Raw genomic sequence first — 21,233 nt, forward strand, 5'->3', positions numbered from 1 at the left:
AGGAAGGCAAACCTTAGGTACCGATAATGATCTTTGTGAATCGGTATGTGAAGGTAAGCATCTTTTAAATCTACAGTGGTCATGTACTGACCCTCTTGGATCATAGGTAAAATTGTCCGAATAGTCTCCATCTTGAACGATGGAACTCTTAGGAATTTGTTTAGGATCTTTAAGTCCAGGATTGGTCTGAAAGTTCCCTCTTTTTTGGGAACCACAAACAGATTTGAGTAAAACCCCTGTCCCTGTTCCGATCGTGGAACTGGATGGATTACTCCCATTAACAAGAGCTCTTGTACGCAGCGTAGAAACGCCTCTTTCTTTGTCTGGATTGTTGACAATCTTGACAGATGAAATCTCTCTCTTGGAGGAGAGTATTTGAAGTCCAGAAGGTATCCCTGAGATATTATCTCTAGCGCCCAGGGATCCTGAACATCTCTTGCCCAAGCCTGGGCGAAGAGAGAAAGTCTGCCCCCCACTAGATCCGATCCCGGATCGGGGGCCCTCAATTCATGCTGTTTTAGGGGCAGCAGCAGGTTTCCTAGTCTGCTTGCCCTTGTTCCAGGACTGGTTAGGTTTCCAGCCTTGTCTGTAGCGAGCAACAGCTCCTTCCTGTTTTGGTGCAGAGGAAGTTGATGCTGCTCCTGCTTTGAAATTACGAAAGGAACGAAAATTAGACTGTCTAGTCTTGGCTTTGGCTTTGTCCTGAGGCAGGGCATGGCCTTTACCTCCTGTAATGTCAGCGATAATCTCTTTCAACCCGGGCCCGAATAAGGTCTGCCCTTTGAAAGGTATATTAAGCAATTTAGACTTAGAAGTAACATCAGCTGACCAGGATTTTAGCCACAGCGCCCTGCGTGCCTGAATGGCGAATCCTGAATTCTTCGCTGTAAGTTTAGTAAGATGTACTACGGCCTCCGAAATGAATGAATTAGCTAGTTTAAGGACTCTAAGCCTGTCCGTAATGTCGTCCAGAGTAGCTGAACCAATGTTCTCTTCCAGAGACTCAATCCAGAATGCAGCTGCAGCCGTGATCGGCGCAATGCATGCAAGGGGTTGCAATATAAAACCTTGTTGAACAAACATTTTCTTAAGGTAACCCTCTAATTTTTTATCCATTGGATCTGAAAAAGCACAGCTATCCTCCACCGGGATAGTGGTACGCTTAGCTAAGGTAGAAACTGCTCCCTCCACCTTAGGGACCGTTTGCCATAAGTCCCTTGTGGTGGCGTCTATTGGAAACATTTTTCTAAATATCGGAGGGGGTGAGAACGGCACACCGGGTCTATCCCACTCCTTAGTAACAATTTCAGTAAGTCTCTTAGGTATAGGAAAAACCTCAGTACTCGTCGGTACCGCAAAATATTTATCCAACCTACACATTTTCTCTGGTATTGCAACTGTGTTACAATCATTCAGAGCCGCTAACACCTCCCCTAGTAATACACGGAGGTTTTCCAGTTTAAATTTAAAATTTGAAATATCTGAATCCAGTCTGTTTGGATCAGAACCGTCACCCACAGAATGAAGCTCTCCGTCCTCATGTTCTGCCACCTGTGACGCAGTGTCTGACATGGCCCTAATATTATCAGCGCACTCTGTTCTCACCCCAGAGTGATCACGCTTACCTCTTAGCTCTGGTAATTTAGCCAAAACCTCAGTCATAACAGTAGCCATATCCTGTAATGTGATTTGTAATGGCCGCCCAGATGTACTCGGCGCTACAATATCACGCACCTCCCTCTGAGCGGGAGATGTAGGTACTGACACGTGAGGCGAGTTAGTCGGCATAACTCTCCCCTCGTTGTTTGGTGAAATTTGTTCAATTTGTACAGATTGACTTTTATTTAAAGTAGCATCAATACAGTTAGTACATAAATTTCTATTGGGCTCCACTTTGGCATTGCAACAAATGACACAGGTATCATCCTCTGAATCAGACATGTTTAACACACTAGCAAATAAACTTGTAACTTGGAAATACAATTCAATTAGAATAATATTAAAACGTACTGTGCCTTTAAGAAGCACAGAAGATCTATGACAGTTGAAAATTAATAAATTGAAACAGTTATAGCCTCAATCCTTGTAAATAACACAACTTTAGCAAAGGTTTAATCCCATTAGCAAAGATAACAAATTCTGAAAGCAGGAAACAAATTACAGAATAAACGTTTTTTATCTCAGTCAAACTATAATTCTCACAGCTCTGCTGAGAGAAATTACCTCCCTCAAAATAAGTTTTGAAGACCCCTGAGCTCTGTAGAGATGAACCGGATCATGCAGGGAATACAATGAGTTGCTGACTGAAATATTTGATGTGTAGTAAAAGCGCCAAAAAACGGCCCCTCCCCCTCACACACAGCAGTGAGGGAGAACAGAAACTGTCAGAAAACAGATTAAGCAACTGCCAAGTGGAAAAATAGTGCTCAAACATTTATTCACTCAGTACCTCAGTAAATGAAAACGATTTTACATTCCAGCAAAAACGTTAAACATAATCTCTAGTTATTAAACAGCTTTATGTATTTCTTACAGTGTAATTCTAGTGAAGTACCATTCCCCAGAATACTGAAGTGTAAAGTATACATACATGACATTATATCGGTATGGCAGGATTTTCTCATCAATTCCATTGTCAGAAAATAAAAACTGCTACATACCTCTATGCAGATTCATCTGCCCGCTGTCCCCTGATCTGAAGTTTACCTCTCCTCAGATGGCCGAGAAACAGCAATATGATCTTAACTACTCCGGCTAAAATCATAACAAAAACTCTGGTAGATTCTTCTTCAAACTCTGCCAGAGAGATAATAACACACTCCGGTGCTATTTTAAAATAACAAACTTTTGATTGAAGATATAAAACTAAGTATAATCACCATAGTCCTCTCACACATCCTATCTAGTCGTTGGGTGCAAGAGAATGACTGGGAGTGACGTAGAGGGGAGGAGCTATATGCAGCTCTGCTGGGTGAATCCTCTTGCACTTCCTGTTGGGGAGGAGTAATATCCCAGAAGTAATGATGACCCGTGGACTGATCACACTTAACAGAAGAAATGATAATTGGTCTAAAAGAGGCTGCTCCCAAGGGATAAATCTCCCTGGAACAAGCTTTTGAGCTGATTGTTCCTCAGAGCACTTCTCTTTCTGTGTATACAGGTACAAATACCAAAATGTGGAATTCCAAAATCCAGATTTTCATTAAAAATTTCAAGAAGTAATATTATTAAAAATTTATATTTTTCCCTGCAAATTAGTCACAATCTTCTTTGCCCGTGCCTTTGGTTAAGATTTTGTGTTCTAAAATGAACAACTATAGCCTTTCGTTAACGTATTGCACCCCCTCCCCAAGCTGTGCCATTTTACAGATGCAAATATTCCAAAACCCAAACTTTTCCGAAATCTAAACTGTCACGGATACGGGGATGCTAAGGCAACCCCCTATTACCTCCTTTTTAGACTTGCTTACGGGATCTCCCAAACTCTTCCTGTTTCTTGTTTTGCTGTTTGTACCTCCTCACAGAAGAACTGATCGCTGACCGGCTGGCCGGGCTCCTGGAACTACAGGCTGGCCACACCACCCCGGATACCCACTAACTTTACCCCAGGTCACTCCAGCGGCCCTTTGCCCCAGAGCTCCGCTCTTTTGCGGATTGGTACCCCCTATGGAGGGCAAGAGGTGGGGTGATTGCCCGGACTACCCTACAACCCCTACTCCACTAGGACTTACCCGGTGTACCTTTGATCCACTGCTGCTCCGGCCCCCAGTGACGGATCATGTCGCTTTTTGGACTGGGACACCTTGGGGCTCGGAGCTCTCCCTTGGTACCCGGGAATAGCCGCCGATCCCTCAGGATCACCCCAAAACTACTACCTCTGTATCACTGGGACTGTATGGAACTATGGCTGCTATGGGGGGTACCAGTCTGTCTGAAGGGGCGGGAGATCTGGGGCAGATAAGACCCTTATCGTGAAGAGCTGTGGGTATATAAGTGTGTGTGTTTTACAATAAAATCGGTTCGTGTTTTCACCTGAATACTGGTTTTGTCTGGTTATTTGGGTGGGCTCTGGCTATAATAACTTTTGTCCGCTCTATAGCTACAAGTTCCAGGTACAGGAAGAACCCTCTTGGCAGAGATACCCAGTCGGGGTAGCCGGAGTCCGTCACATAAACCTTTTCTGGTCCCAAGCAGTTTGTATAAAGGGTTTTGTACCTGTATATATGCATGTATCTTACATTTAATTTAAAATATTGTTACTTTAATATTCTTGACGGACGCTATGTAGTACTCTACAAAAATAAAATATCTTGAAAGATATAAGATCAAATAGTTTGCACCAAATGCATAGCTCTTTCAGTACAGGAAAAAGACAGTTACTTTAATCACATTAAAGGGACAGTCTAGTCAGAATTAAACTTTCATGGTTCAGATAGGGCATGGAAACAACTTTCCAATTTACTTTTATCACCAAATTTGCTTTGTTCTCTTAGTATTCTTAGTTGAAAGCTAAATTTAGGTAGGCGCATATGCTAATTTCTAAGCCTGTGAATGCGGCTTCTTGTATGAATGCATTTTGACAGTTTTTCACAGCTAGAGGGCGTTAGTTCATGTGTGTCACATAGATAACATTGTGCTCACGCCTGTGCAGTTACTCATGAGAAAGCACTGATTGGCTAAAATGCATATCTGTCAAAATAACTGAAATAAATGGGCAGTCTGCAGAGACTCAGATACAAGGTAATCACAGACGTAAAATGTATATTAATATCACAGTGTTGGTTATGCAAAACTGGGGAATGGGTAATAAAGAGATCATCTCTCTGTAAACAATACAAATTCTGAAGTAGACTGTCCCTTTAATATGGCTGCTGTTTAAATACTCACCATACTATCTCTCCAAGTTTTGGATCTTTATAAATGTACTGGTGTCTGTAGCCATGTTCAGCAGGAAATAAAACCAGCTTCACCTTATCTTTCAAATTGTGGTTTACACCAATTTGATGGAGCTGCAAGAAGAGTATTGTCTGAGTGCATAAAGCGTCACACATGGTATATCTGCAATACATTTGCTTTTTGTACTTTCTTTCAAAATCTTCCGCTCAATGATCCTCAGAAATCTAATTCAGAGACTTTTTACTCAATAGGGAATTTTCTCATTTTTTTTTCTATTTTAAAAGTTTAGTCTTTAAACATTACAGTGTGCTTTTATATTGCAGAAAAAAGCTAGCGCAGCGTTAGTCAGTATTCAAAGAAAGCAAAAATCCTTTTGTGAAAAAACAAAATAATAAAAGCGATGTACAAGTGATACCTTTTGTTGGCTAACTAAAAGGAAATACAATTGCAATAGCTTTCACTGAGGCTGCATGTCTTACAGCTCAGTTTATTTACATTATACAGGATGTAATATGTGAATTAAACTGCAAAAAGGAAAAAAGGCTCTAAAATATTAGAGCATTTTATTATTGCACTATTACTTGTATATACAGTAACTGTGTTTAACCACTGCAAAAATATTAAACACATAGTTAAACTTAGTTCCAGAGCAGCTGACCATATTGCTGCTTTAAAAAGGGACACATGAAAAATACAAATGTCAGAACATTATTCAAAGCATTTCTTTAAACAGCCCTGACATAACATTTCACCAAGTGCTTTTTTCAGCTTTGCACTATGTTTTTTCATATTCTAGTTAATATAGCTGATACTGAACCAGTTTTACTTCTAATATTGTGACTGCACTGTATCAAAGTGTTCTATATTAATAACACATTTGTTTCGCGTAGTCACTTGTCGGGATAGAAAGGGTCAGCTAGCTCACAGTTGTATATTGCTGCTGATTATAATTTGTACATATAATTTTCAACAAAGGATATGAAAAGAAAAAGGTAAATTTGATAATAGAAGTAAATTTAAAAGTATCTTAAAATGACAGGTTTTGGCAAGTTTCATTTTTGTAAAGTTAACGTTCTGGTAAAAGTTTCACAGTAATATGTGCAGAAGCTAATGTCTCCTGAGCATGATTCCATTAAAGGTACATGAAACCCACAATTTTTCTTTCATGATTCAGATAGAGAATACAATTTTAAGCCACTTTCTAATTTATTCCTATTATAAATTTTTATTTGTTCTCTTGCTATCTTTATTTTAAAAAAGAAGACATCTAAGCTTTTTTTTTTTAAATTCAGAACTATGGACAGCACTTTTTTTATTGGTGGTTGAATTTATCCAGCAATCAGCAAGAACAACCCAGGTTGATCACCAAAATGGGCCGGCATCTAAACTTACTTTCTTGCATTTCAAATAAAGATACCAAAAGAATGAAGAAAATTTGATAATAGGAGTAAATTAGAAAGTTGCTTAAAATGTCATGCTCTATCTGAATCATGAAAGAAAAAATTTGGGTACAGTGTCCCTTTAAACAACTTTCTAATTTACTCCTATTATCTAATCTGTTTCATTCTCTTCTTGGTATCATGTGTTGAAGGAGCGGCACTGCACTACTAGTTTCTAACTGAACACATGGAGGAGCCAATTACATTCACTATATATATATATATGCAGCCACCAATCAACAGATAGAACCTAGGTTATCTGCTGCACATGAACTTGCCTAAATAAACCTTTCAGCAAATGATAACAAGAGAAGGAAGCAAATTAAATAATAGATGTAAATTGGAAAGTTGTTTAAAATGATTTTCTCTATCTGAATCATGAAAGAGAAATGTTTGGGTTTCATGTCCATTTACTATGCATAATAAATATCTAAAAAAAAATCTACTGTATAGTAATCTAGCTGAGAAAGGGTTTTTCTGTAAATCAATACCTTCAGAAAAAACTGAGTTAAAGGGACATTAAACCCAAATTTTTACTTTCATTAGTCAGATAGAGAATACAATTTTAAACAACATTCCAATTTACTTCTATTATCTAATTTGCTTCATTCTTTAGATATTCTTTGTTGAAGAAATAGCAATGCACATGGGTGAGCCAATCACAAGAGGCATCTATCTTCAGTTACCAATCAGCAGCTTCTGAGCATATCTAGATATGCTTTTCAGCAAAGGATATCAAGAGAATGAAGCAAATTAGCTAATAGAAGTAAATTAGAAAGTTGTTTTAAATTGCATGTTCTTTCTTAATCATGAAAGAAAAAATTTGGGTTTAATGTCCCTTTAAGCTGTATATATTAACTCACTATCCCTTCATAAAGAAACCAAAATCATGTTTAAGATTTTATCTTTTAGATATATTATGCAAATTGTAATCTACCCGTTCCCTAAACACTATTATAATGCGCAGCACATGAGCACATTTCTTTATCAGTAAATTGTCATATTGTTGTTAAAAACAAATCCATGTTAAGCATACTTAGATATGAAGAAATGAGTGCAAAAGCCATTCTTAAAGGGCCATTAAGGTGAAAAATTGGCTTGCCCTATATGTGCGGACCAGCAGTTCTTTGAGACTCTCAAGTGGTTCTTTGTGGGAGTTAAACTCACAAAACTGCAACTGAATTAGAGCATCTACTTTTTGCACTAAATGACTCTTTAATACATATATGTTAGTAGAAATGTGTTGTCCCACTTTGCCTCATGAAAGGGACATGAAACCTAAATATTTTCTTTCATGATTCAAATAGAGAATACAATGTTAAACAACTTTCCAAATCACTTATATTGACTGATTTGTTTCATTCTCTAGATATCCTTTGTTGAAGGAGCAGTAATGCACTACTGGGGACACAAGCTGAAAGCCAATGACAAGAGGCATCTATGCAAATCCACCAATCAGTAACTTCTGAGCCCAGTAGGTATACTTTTCAACAAAGAATAAAAAGAGAACAACATAATTTAGATAATGCTCTGATTCATGAAAGAAAAATGTGAGGTTGCATGTCCCTTTAATGAAGCAATAGGAGTCATTTCAACTGACATATATGTATTTAAAGGGCCATTTTAACCCCTTAACGACACATGTCGTACAGGGTACGTCGCACACAACCTGGTCTTTAAAGACCAGCGACGTACCCTGTACGACATCAGGGTTTAAAGCGGCTGGAAGCGATCCTGATCGCTTCCAGCCGCTTTCAAGGTATTGCTGTGATGCCTCAACATTGAGGCATCACTGCAATACCTTTTTTCCCAAACCGATGCAGAGAGAGCCACTCTGTGGCCCTCTCTGCACCGGTTGCGATGGGCCCGATCGTTGGTGGGTGGGAGCAGCTTCAGGGAGGCGGGTGGGCGGCCCATCGCTACCCGGCATCCGGTTCCTGAATGTGCAATGTGCACGCCGGGTGCCGGGAGCGTGCGGGGGCCTGCAGGGAGCGCGCGTGCGCGCGCATATGTGCGCGCGATCGCGTAACAGCCACTGCCACCAATGAATTTATGAATGGGAGAGAGGGAGAGGGAGGGGGGGAGAGAGGGAGAGGGAGGGGGGGAGAGAGGGAGAGGGAGGGGGGGAAATAATTTTCAAAAGGATCTGGGAGGGGGAGAGGGAGGAGGGTATTAGGGGGGGCAGCTACACTACAGAAAACATTTAATTACATGAAAAAAAATAAAAATAAACATTTTTTGGAGGCAAATTGGGTACTGGCAGACAGCTGCCAGTACCCAAGATGGCAGCAAATAGGATGTGGGCAAGTGTTATAGAGCTGTTTGGGGGGGATCAGAGAGGTTAGGGGCTAAGGGGGGGGTCCATCACAGCTAAACATATATTTTTTTTTTAAAAAAAATTCATAAAAAAAAAAAAAAGCCTTTTATTTTAGTACTGGCAGAGTTTCTGCCAGTACTTAAGATGGCGGGGACAATTGTGGGGTGGGGGAGGGAAGAGAGATGTTTGGGAGGGATCAGGGGGTGGGATCTTTCAGGTGGGAGGCTGATCTCTACACTAAAGCTAAAATTAACCCTGCAAGCTCCCTACAAGCTATCTAATTAACCCCTGCACTGCTGGGCATAATACACGTGTGATGCGCAGCAGCATTTAGCAGCCTTCTAATTACCAAAAAGCAACACAAAAGCCATATATGTCTGCTATTTCTGAACAAAGGGGATCCCAGAGAAGCATTTACAACCATTTATGTCATAATTGCACAAGTTGTTTGTAAATAATTTCAGTGAGAAACCTAAAATTGTAAAAAAATTTAACATTTTTTTTTATTTGATCGCATTTGGCGGTGACATGGTGGCATGAAATATACCAAGATGGGCCTAGATCAATACTTGGGGTTGTCTACTACACGACACTAAAGCTAAAATTAACCCTAGAAGCTCCCTACATGCTCCCTAATTAACCCCTTCACTGCTGGGCATAATACATGTGTGGTGCGCAGAGGCATTTAGCGGCCTTCTAATTACCAAAAAGCAATGCCAAAGCCATATATGTCTGCTATTTATGAACAAAGGGGATCCCAGAGAAGCGTTTACAACCATTTATGCCATAATTGCACAAGTTGTTTGCAAATAATTTCAGTGAGAAACCTAAAGTTTGTGAAAAAAAATTATGAAAAAGTGAATTTTTTCTTTATTTGATCTCATTTGGCGGTGAAATGGTGGCATGAAATATACCAAAATGGGCCTAGATCATTACTTTGGGATGTCTTCTAAAAAAATATATATACATGTCAAGGGATATTCAGGGATTCCTGAAAAATATCAGTGTCCCAATGTAACTAGCGCTAATTTTGAAAAAAAGTGGTTTGGAAATAGCAAAGTGCTACTTGTACTTATTGCCCTATAACTTGCGAAAAACGCAAAGAACATGTAAATATTGGGTATTTCTAAACTCAGGACAAAATTTAGAAACTATTTAGCATGGGTGTTTTTTGGTGGTTGTAGATGTGTAACAGATTTTGGGGGTCAAAGTTAGAAAAAGTGTGTTTTTTTCCATTTTTTCCTCATATTTTATAAAATTTTTTATAGTAAATTATAAGATATGATGAAAATAATGGTATCTTTAGAAAGTCCATTTAATGGCGAGAAAAACGGTATATAATATGTGTGGGTACAGTAAATGAGTAAGAGGAAAATTACAGCTAAACACAAACACCGCAGAAATGTAAAAATAGCCCTGGTCCTTAAGGGAAAGAAATAGAAAAATGGCTGTGTCCTTAAGGGGTTAATGCAAAAAGTGCATGCTCTGATTCATTAGAACATATAATTGTAGCACTACCAACCTTGCAGTTTTGTGAGTTTAACTCCCACAAAGAGCCACTTGAGAGTCCCAAAGAACTGCTGGTCCGCACATATAGGGCATGACAATTTTTCACCTTAATGGCCCTTTAAGATTGGCTTTCCCAATCATATCTTCATATCTAATTATGCTTAAAGGGATATGAAACCCAAAATGTTTCGTTCATGATTCAATTTTAAGCAACTTTCCAATTCACTCGTATTATTCATTTTTCTTAGTTCTCTTGCTATCTTTATTTGAAAATGCAGGAATGTGAGCTTTGGAGCCGTGGTGGAATCGGCAAGCGCTACCCAGGGTGCTGAATCAAAAATAGGCCGGCTCCTAAGTTTACATTCCTGCTTTTTCAAATAAAGATATCAAGAGAAGAAATAAAAAATAATAATACGAGTGAATTAGAACGTTGCTTAAAATTGCATGCTCTGTCCGAATCATGAAAGAAAAAAAATTTGGGTTTCATATCCCTTTAAAATGGATTTGTTTTTAACAATGCAATATAAACACCTGCAGGCTCTCTTAAAAATGAAGGTGCACCCATGTAGTTTAAAGGCTTTTAAAGGGACAGTATAAAGTAAAAATAATATAAAATATATTTTACATACTCAGTAAAAATTATCAAAGCAAATTGTAATATATTTTATACTCCGGCTGATTGACCAGTCTGAGATGAAAGCACTGATTCTTGTGAATGGAGTGGATGGAAAGCCTTGTGATTGGCTGTACCACACGCAGCATCAGAATTTTGTGAGGTTTTATGAGGAACTACATGGGATTGATTAAACAAGAATCCACTGGGTTTTAATGAATCATTTTCTTTGGTCACCTATTACTGGGATTAATATGCACCCATGTTCTCCATAGAAATGTTTGCCAGCCAGGTGTCTATATAAAGTATCCAGCAGGGGGCAGTCTAATACTTTCTAATGTTATAACATTTTCTGCACTCCAAAGCACAAATTAATTTTAATATGTAGTGTCCCTTTCATGACAGGTTTTACTTTTTTTTTTTAATACAAAGTATATTGCAAAAAATGCTTCTATTCAAAACTGAAAAATGCTTTACGTTTTATATCTTTTTAAATGCAATGTAAAATGTGTTTCCAATGGCCTGGTGCAGATTATAAATATAGGGGAAATTGCATCTTTAGGTCTACTTATATCTTTGAAATAGCTGGTCTTGCACATTGAAACCACCACCCATTTTCTAAAGGACATACAAACAAACAAAATGAGGGGGGCGGGGTTACAGTACAGTGCAGTAGAATTGCATAATTAACAATTGAATAATAAAAAGACAATTATATAACAACTACCCTGAATTTCAAATAAGTAGTAGATTTTTTTTTCTGACACATTTATTTTTTCTCCCATTTTCCGGTCACCTTTATCATGTGACAGATATCAGCCAATCACAGACTAGTATACGTATACTCTGTGAGCTTGCCCAGTAGGATCTTGTTCACCAGATAGAGTGAATATTAAAAGGCTGTAGAAAAATGAATAATTGAAGTAAATTGGACACTATATTAAAACTGCATGCTCTATCTGAATCATAAAAGTGTTCTTGACTTGAGTGTCCCTTTAAGGTTCTAAGCCTCACATGTGACCTTGTCAAGCTGCGAGCCTCATTAGCATTTCATATTACAGAGGTATTTGTTTTGCTTGCTTGTGGCAGTTATATGCATGTCACAGTGAAATAATATTAATTCATGACTATAACCATTAGAGAGGATTAGTCAGTGTTGAAATTTTCAAACATTTTCTGGTCCTTTTTTAACAATACAATGTAATTTACCTTTCTTGCCATCGTTGAAGGGACAACATTATCGTCTTCTGCGTGCAGGATAAGGATTGGACTGGATAGAATTTTAGCACTGCAATTAAAGACAAATTATGAATTAAATACAAAACTAAATGTTTGAGGTTTTCGTTTTTTAATTAATAAAATACATATAATACAGGTCACCTTTGATTGAAATGGGTACGTTCCAAGCTGTAGTTGCTGACTAAGAACTACTTAAAGGGACAGTAAAGTAAAAAATATCAGATAGAGCATGCAATTTTAAACAAATTTCCAGTTTACTTATATTATCAAATTTGCTTTGTTCTTTTACTATACTTTGTTGAAGGAGCAGCAATGTACTACTGGGAGCTAGCTGAGCACCACTAATTTGCTTTATTCTCTTGGTATGTTTTGTTGAAAGGAGGCTCAGGAGCAGAGTTGAATTACTGTGAGCTAGTTGCTGATTGGTGGCTGTGCAGATATTGGCGCACTGCTGCTCCTTGACCAAATGATATCAATAGAATGAAGCAAATTTGATAAAATACGCAAATGGGAAAGTGTACAATTGTATGCTTTATCTGAGTCGTGAAAAAAACCTTTTGGGTTTCTTGCCCCTTTAAACATAAAAATACTATGTAAAAAATAAGAACAAGAAATGAGGACAAACATACATACTTTTCATCATTTCGAAAAAAAATATTGTTCAGTCCAAATGTGTCCAGGAAAAAATATCCAAATCCCGGGAATAAGTGGTAGATCTGTTTAAGATAGAGTGCAGACACGAATTTATAAATGTGACAGATTAAATAAACATTACATGCAAAATCTAATAAAAGGTTTAATTATGTTTAGGGGGAAAAACTTGGCAATTCACTTTTATTTTTTATTCTCTCTGCTTTTCCTGTAATTTTCCTAAAAATTAAGAGTTTTCCAGTGCTAAAAACTAAAAGATCACATGGTAAACTTCACAAGCCTAACCCTGTACCATATCTATCCCTAATTGGCTTCAGGCAGAGATAATTAGATAATGAACTGTAAAACAATTGACAGTTTGCAACATAATGACCTTGGGTAGCCTTGTTTAGCCCAGTAACAAGTAATATAGCAAATTATGTATCATAAATTTGAAAATAAGTTAGTCTATGAATTCAGACAAGGGGTATGATTTTGTTTAATAGACATGATTGATGCATTTTTTTAATTTACCATTTAAATATCCAGTTTAATAGCCATAGTAGACATTCCCCTTGTTGTTATATCTTCTATCATGGGGGCTTAAAGGGACATAAAACCCACATTTATTCTTTCATGATTCAGACAGAGAATACAATTTTAAACAACTTTCCAATTTACTTCTATTATCAATTGTGCTACATTCCCTTGGTATCCTTTGTTGAAGTAAAAGCAATTCACTACTGAGAGCTAGCTGAACATATTGGTAAGCCAATGACCAGGGGGATATAAGTGCAGCCACCAATCAGCAGCTAGCCCTCAGCTCCTGAGCCTACCTAGGTATGCTTTTCAAAATGGCATAACAAGAGAACAAAGCAAATTATATAATAGAAGTAAATCGGGACGTTGTTTAAAACTTTATGCTTTATATGAATCGCAAAAGAAACATTTTGGGTTTCATGCCCTTTTAATTTTCCAGTAATGAAATCACAATAACAAAAACGATTTGTATTTACTTTGCCAAAAGGATGATGTTCTCCTTCTTCCCGGATGTTGGTATAAGGAGCTTCAAGTATAACCCCATCAGCAGAATTCCCTAATTTAGAAAATCACAAATGAATTGACTTTGTCTTCCTTTTCAGGTTTAGAGTCTATCCTGGCTTATAATACCTGGGTTTTAAATAGGCAGCCATACAAATGTATCACATGGTGTAGCAAATACATGACAAGAGCAGATCATGTCATCTCACTTAAAGGGACATTAAACTGCTATGCACAACTACAAAAGAATAGTAATTACTCCACGTTATTCCATTTCATCTTGTTCCTGCAGCTCTTTTCAAATCAGTTGTACTGTTTTGTTTTTGTTTGTTTTTTTAAATATTTTTTTATTGAGGTTACAGTAAACAACAAAACAGATATAAGACATACAGCTAGATTATGAGTTTTGAGCGATATAGGGATTTTAACGACCGCCGGCGTTATTTCACCTCCCTATAGCGCTGGTATTATGAGTTCTAAAAAAGCAGGCTTGTGCGGGCAAAATGGTTGCGTTGAGCTCCATACCGCACCCAAAACAAGCGCTGTTTTGAGGTGCTCGTGCACGATTTCCCCATAGACATCAATGGGGAGAGCCAGCAAAAAAAAGCCTAACACCTGCGATCGTGGAATGAAAATCTCCATAACGTAGCCCCATTGATGTCTACGGGGAAAATAAAACTAATGTTTAAACACCCTAACATAAACCCCAAGTCTAAACACCCCTAATCTGCCGCCCCTAACATCGCCGCCACCTACATACAGTTATTAACCCCTAATCTGCCGCCCCCATCGCCGTCACCTACATACAGTTATTAACCCCTAATCTGCCGCTCCCAATGTCGCCGCCACTATACTAAAGTTATTAACCCCTAAACTTCTGGCCTCCCACATTACTACCACTAAATAAATACATTAACCCCTAACCTTAACGTAACCCTAATCCTAACACCCTCTAACTTTAACATAATTAAAATACAGCTAAAGTTACAATTATTAACTAAATAATACTTATTTAAAACTAAATACATACTTACCTGTGAAATAAAATCTAAGCTAGTTACAATATAACGAATAGTTATATTGTAGCTAGCTTAGGTTTTATTTTTATTTCAAAGGTAAGTTTGTATTTATTTTAACTAGGTAGACTAGTTAGTAAATAGTTATTAATTATTTATTAACTACCTAGTTAAAATAAATACAAACTTACCTGTGAAATAAAACCTAACCTGCCTTACACTAAAACACAAAAAAAATAAACACTAAAATTACTAAAAATAAAAATAACTAAATTACATAAAAAACAAACACTAAATTACAAAAAATAAGAAACAAATTATCAAAAATAAAAAAGAATTACACCTAATCTAATAGCCCTATCAAAATAAAAAAAAGCCCCCCCAAAATAAATAAAACCCTAGCCTACAATAAACTACCAACGACCCTTAAAATGGCCTTTTGTGCGGCATTGCCCCAAAGAAATCAGCTCTTTAACCTGTAAAAAAAAATACAAACACCCCCCAACAGTAAAACCCACCACCCCCACAACCAACCTCCCCAAATAAAATAACTATCAAAAAAACCTAAGCTCCCCATTGCCCTGAAAAGGGCATTTGTATGGGCATTGCCCTTAAAAGGGCATTTAGCTCTTTTACATGCTCAGATCCTAAACTAAAAATAAAACCGACCCAAAAAACCATAACGCTAACCCCTGACAATCCACTTACAGTTCTTGAAGTCCCGCTTGAAGGATCCATCCAGCCGGCGAAGTCATCATCCATGCGGCAAGGTCTTCATTCAGGTGGCCTCTTCTATCTTCATCCATCCGGCGAAGTCCTCATCCAGGCGGCATCTTCTATCTTCATCAATCCGGCGTGGAGCGAGTCCATCCTGAAGACATCCGGCGCGAAGCATCCTCTTCATACGGTCGCCGCCGTAAACTGGGACTTCAATGCAAGTGACGCCATCCAAGATAGCGTCCCTTGCATTCCTATTGGCTGAAAGATTTCAATCAGCCAATAGGATTAGAGCTGCTAAAATCCTGTTGGCTGTTCCAATCAGCCAATAGAATGAAAGCTCAATCCTATTGGCTGATTGGAATCCATCCCAAAAGTCGTGGCAAACAGTCCCTGTAAGTAAGGAATTAGAAGAGTGGCATAGGTTTTAAAGAAGAGAGGGGTATAGCCGTCTGGGCCAGGTGCTTTGTGCAGCTTGAGTGACTTGATAGCTGTTTTTGATTTCAGAAGAGGTTATGGGGTCACTGAGGAGTTCAGTTTTTTGGTCATCTAGCTGTGGAAAATTGAGAGAAGTCAAAAAGTCTGAAATAGTGTGTTTGTCTGCTTTAATACTGTCTGGGCAGGAATCTAAATTATATAACTTACTATAGTAGGTCATGAAAGCTTCTCCGATATCTTTAGGGGAGTGTACCAGTTGTACTGTTTTAATAACTTAAATTGAATATAAACGTGAGCTTATTAGCTCAAGTCATACGATAGAACTTAAAAAATGAATGAGATTGAATAAATGTTTAGTATATACTTATCTTCAGAGATATTTAACATGAAACGCTATAAGGATAAGAGCCAATCCTCTGGTCGCCATATTAAAGTGATGGTAAACTCTCCAATCAGCGCTCTCCCCATATGGCACTTTTGTTGTAGCTAGAGCATTGATTGGAGAGTAATTCAATCATTTAGCTGACAGGAAAATTGACTTTTGTAGTGGGTGGTGTAACGTGGGGTATTTGAATTTCATATCTATATTAATAACAAAGTTATAGCGCATCTTCATTGCACATGATGAATACAACTCCATCTAAAATAGCGCTTACATTCCAGATCTGATTTTAAAAAGGGGAGAGTTTACCATCACTTTAAGCAATTGATTGACAGATGACTCATCTGCAATCAACTAATCGTCGGGGGGACGACAACGATTAGTTGTTTTTCTATCGTATGACTTGAGCTAATAAGCTCAAGTTTACATTCACTTTTAAGGTGTCAGATACTGAAGCTCCGCCTCTTCATACTGGGCACCGCCTTTTTGCAGCACAAGTATTCTCACAGCCTGCAACAGAAGCAGTGCACACATTTTATACAGCTGTATCATTTGCTTGGAGTTAGTGTGCATCATACATCATGTGAGCTGTACATTTTTGCATTTTTTACACAGTTTTACAGTTACACAAAATATATTTTAAAAGCCCTCAGCATTACTAAAGAACAATGCAGCCACTGCAAAATGTACAGCTCCTGCTTTGTATCATGCACCCTAACCTGAAGCACATTATACAGCTGTGAAAAAACTGACAACCTCATTGATATTGTAAATGCACAATGCTACTGTCACAGGCTGTGAGAATACCTGAGCTCCAAGATGGCGGCCCCCATTGCAAAGAGGCGGAGCTTCAGTATCTAGCACCTTTAAACTATTAAAACAGGAAAACGGATTTGAAAAGAGCTGCAGGAAGAGGATGACGTGCAATAACATAGTTTGTAGTTGTACATAGCAGTTTAATGTCCCTGACAGTGACATGTTTACAGTTGTGCAGTAAATCATATCAAGAATGTATTTTTGATGTGTTTTGTGACACTTTTGCCTGGCATAACAGCTAACCAGAGCTCTAAAGTCGTACTAACCCAACGCAAGTTAAATTCATTTGCACTCAAGCGAACGTATTTACTTTCAACTCGTAATTCACACACTACTTCTGATGAGTGCAACGATAAACAAGAAAAACACCGGTCCAAACAGCTTCCGATCGTAACCTCCCCAGCCACGATAAACCCCTTATCACTCGTACACAACCATGAGCGCACCACTCATAATATATTCCTTATTGTTTAATGTCCCATTAATGTGCATGTAACCCACTGCAAATAAGGCAGCAGCAGTATTTATTCATTCTTAAGGACCACTAAATACAGTAGAATTGCATGATTAATAACAAGTGCATAATAAAAAGACAATGCAATAACACTTACTCTGAATTTCACAAAAGCAGTAGATTTTTTTTCTGGCAATTTTTTCCCCCACCCATTTGCCAATCCCCTGTATCATGTGACAGACATCAGCCAATCACAGAACAGTATATGTATACCCTGTGAGTTTGTGCACATGTTCAGTAGGAGTGGGTGCCTCAAAAAGTGTGCATATAAAAAGATTGTGCAAAATTTTATAATTGAAGAAAATTGAAAAGAGTCTTAAAATGATGTGCTTTCAGAATCATGAAAGTTTCATTTTGACTTGAGTGTCCCTTTAACTTGTATTTCTTATGTATTTTGCCTCACCTTTTTCCTGGAGCTTCCGGGCTGCATTGGTTGCCACTCTGTATTAAAAAAATATATATAACATATCTATGTACAGGAAAACAAACACATAAAGTGCTTAATCATACTTGTAAAATGAATTCTGTATAGCAATCAAAGAGATTACATTACATTAATTTGTATACAGTATCCATAGTTACAAGATTAACAATAGGCAGTTTAGTATTTATGATTTTGCTTGTTACACCAAATGTTTCCTTAGTTCATGAGAGAAGGGGATACAGATGTATCTGCAGTGGAAGTGTTTATGTAGAAATCAGGTTATGTTTACATTACTTGCAACAGTGAAAGTCTAAATATTTGTTACATTATGTTAGGATCTGTGTCATAAAGGGATATTCTAGTTATTTACCCTTTCTTTACTTAAAGGGACATGATAAACTAGATTTTTCTTTGCATAAATGTTTTATAGATGATCCATTTATATAGCCCATACAGTTTTTGTTTTTTAAAGATATAGTTTTGCTTATTTTTAAATAACATTGCGCTGATTTTCAGACTCCTAACCAAGCCCCAAAGATTTAGATGTATACTGATGTCTACCTACTCTAGCTTGCTCCTGTTTGTGTAAAGAGCCTTTTCATATGCAGATATGCAGAGGAAGGGGGAGGGGGAGTGTATGCTGTTTTTGCTATACAACCACTTTCAGTGGGTGTTACAGCTAACATCTTCAACGGAGCTAAACTGGGAGCTTCTAAGTAATTTTTTAAACGGTTTTATACTGGATTTTTATATCAGTATCTGTGCATATAGCAGTGTCTATTACATGTAGTTATATGAAAATTGGCGTATACTGTCCCTTTAATCTAAAACAGGCTATTTAAAGGGACATTAAACTTCTAGACACAACTACAAAAGAATAGTAACTACTCACCATGTTGTTGCATGTCATCCTGTTCCTGCAGCTCTTTTCAAATTATTCTTCCTCTTTTAATAGCTTAAAGATGCCAGATACTGAAGCTCCGCCTCTTCATATTAGGCGCCACCATCTTGGAGCTCAGATATTCTCACAGCCTGTGACAGTAGCAGTGCACACTCACAGATCAGTAATGTTGCCTATTTTTTACAGCTGTATCATTTGCTTGGAGATAGTGTGCATCATACATCATGTGATCTGTACCTTTTTGCATTTTTTTTTTTTACACAGTTTTATAGTTTCACAAATATATTTTAAAAAGCCCTCAGCATTACTATAGAACAATGCAGCCACTGCAAAATGTACAGCTCCTGCTTTGTATCATGCACCCTAACGTGAAGCACATTATACAGCTGTGAAAAAGTTGACAACATGTAAATGCACAATGGTTCTTTCACAGGCTGTTAGAATACCTGTGCTGCAAGATGGCGGCGCCCAGTATAAAGAGGCGGAGCTTCAGCATCGGACAACATTTCAGTTGTAAAAATCGCAACATGGCTTTAAAGAGAGCTGCAGCAACCAGAGGAAAAGCAATATCAAAATGAGTAGTAACCATTCTAGGGTAGTTGTGCCCAGTAGTTTAATGTACTTTTAAAAATGAATTCGTTTTTTTGATGTTTGAAAAATGAATGTTCCTGTCCTAAACAAAGCAACAGGCTCAAAAAAAGGCGTGTCTGCCTCCACCAATAAAGTGTTGGGAGTTGTTTGTATTAGCCAATACGCATTGGTAGGAAGCGTAAAAGTGATATTGCTGGACTAGATTAAAATTAAACTTTAACAGCTTTCTTCCAGTAAAAAAATAGTTTTGCCATCTTTAACAAATGTTTTTTGCCACCTTTAACCAATGTTTATTTTCATATGCATGATAAAACATTTTCCTTTAAGAGTATAAATATTCTTGCTTGGGAGTTATGTATATAGATTAACAAATGTTTTAGCTGATGCTTAGTAAAATGTTTTGCATCTTGGTTCCATACTGTTACACACTGTGGTCCATTTATCATTCGGGGCCGGGTGATCTAAAGCTTTCTGCTCTGGTGAGATGATCTAAGACATCTTGTCATTACAGTGAGGTCCCTCAAATCATTTTAGAAAAGCGCTGTTTATCTAGCTATATAGTGTTCTGGGTGTGAAGAAGAGACACATACATTGCAATATAATGCTTAAAAAAGCCCCAAAATATTTTGTGTGATTTCTCTTCATGCTGGCGAATTTGTTATCCTTAGGCCCTCAGGGCCTGATATTTATAACCAGCTGGCATGGAAAGAAGTTACACAAAATCTATTGTAATGTAAGAGTCCAATATTTCACAAGATAAAATTTGTGTTTCTTATTGGATTTTTTTAAGGGCCTCGCCACACCAATGAGACTTCTTAGAATATCTCACCTGAGTGGTGAGGTTTTGAATATCAGGCCCTCAGTGAGAAGAGCACTCAGCAGTATATTTATTTCATATGATGCGGACAATTGAAGCTTCAAATAAAAAGGCCCATTAGAAATAACCATTCAATTGTGACCCCCAAGTTAATAATATTACATAATTTATGCCTGTTACATGTATGTATGGTCTGAGCCATATGCCTCCTGGATTACTGCTTTTCAAAAAAGATATGCACACATTATTTAGCTGTACAATTATATATATATATATATATATATATACAAACAAAACTTTTTTTTTTCTCTCCAAAACTTACCCAGTCCCCAGAGAGTGCCCCCACAAACAAACAGGACTTCCCCTGGTCCGTGCCTTTACCCACTCGTATATATACACTGAGTCTGTGGTTACTCCCTCCTCACTTGGTTCACCAGTGGAATCGGCAAAACCTGAAACAGTAGTAAAATATACAGTAGGTGTCTTAAGACCCTGGCAATATAATTTATCACTTTCACTAGTTGGGTTTGGTGGCCGCATACCTCTATAGTCAATTGATAACACGTGGAATCCAGCTGCACTTAAAATCTGTCAAAAGAAGTAACATTAGAATAAAATTAAGACATTATATTCAAAATTGCAAAATGACCCAATGGTATATGTTTTACTTACAAAGTAAAAATCCATAAAACTTTAATGCATCATTAAAGATTTATTGTCTATAATTGATTTGAATTAACTGACATCTGTTTTGCAAATAATGAAGAGTAATACTAATATCTAAATTGTTTGTACACCACCCTGTGCCTGTAGGCAGTGATTCCACTTACTGTGAGTTGTTGTGGGTTTAAGCCCCAGATATTTTTGGTGACTTACAAAGCCCCTGGGGCACATGTTCTAAACCTTGTAAATGGTAAAAACCAGAAGACAGTT

The 21,233-nt window shown here is 37.6% G+C and overlaps 1 protein-coding gene across 1 annotated transcript in view; it reads right to left on the reverse strand.

Annotated features, from left to right (window-relative positions):
• The window catches only part of ABHD12B (abhydrolase domain containing 12B), a 142,448-nt gene that overhangs the window by 10,186 nt on the left and 111,029 nt on the right, over positions 1–21,233 (reverse strand). The window contains exons 7-13 of the mRNA XM_053697639.1: positions 20,843–20,888; positions 20,623–20,752; positions 17,971–18,008; positions 13,660–13,739; positions 12,647–12,729; positions 11,984–12,062; positions 4,888–5,009 (exon numbers count right to left, since the gene is read on the reverse strand). Coding sequence (XP_053553614.1) covers positions 4,888–5,009; positions 11,984–12,062; positions 12,647–12,729; positions 13,660–13,739; positions 17,971–18,008; positions 20,623–20,752; positions 20,843–20,888 — 578 coding nt within the window. The remainder of the gene's footprint in view (positions 1–4,887; positions 5,010–11,983; positions 12,063–12,646; positions 12,730–13,659; positions 13,740–17,970; positions 18,009–20,622; positions 20,753–20,842; positions 20,889–21,233) is intronic.

Source organism: Bombina bombina, chromosome 1 (assembly GCF_027579735.1).
Source record: "Bombina bombina isolate aBomBom1 chromosome 1, aBomBom1.pri, whole genome shotgun sequence".
NCBI lineage: Eukaryota > Metazoa > Chordata > Amphibia > Anura > Bombinatoridae > Bombina > Bombina bombina.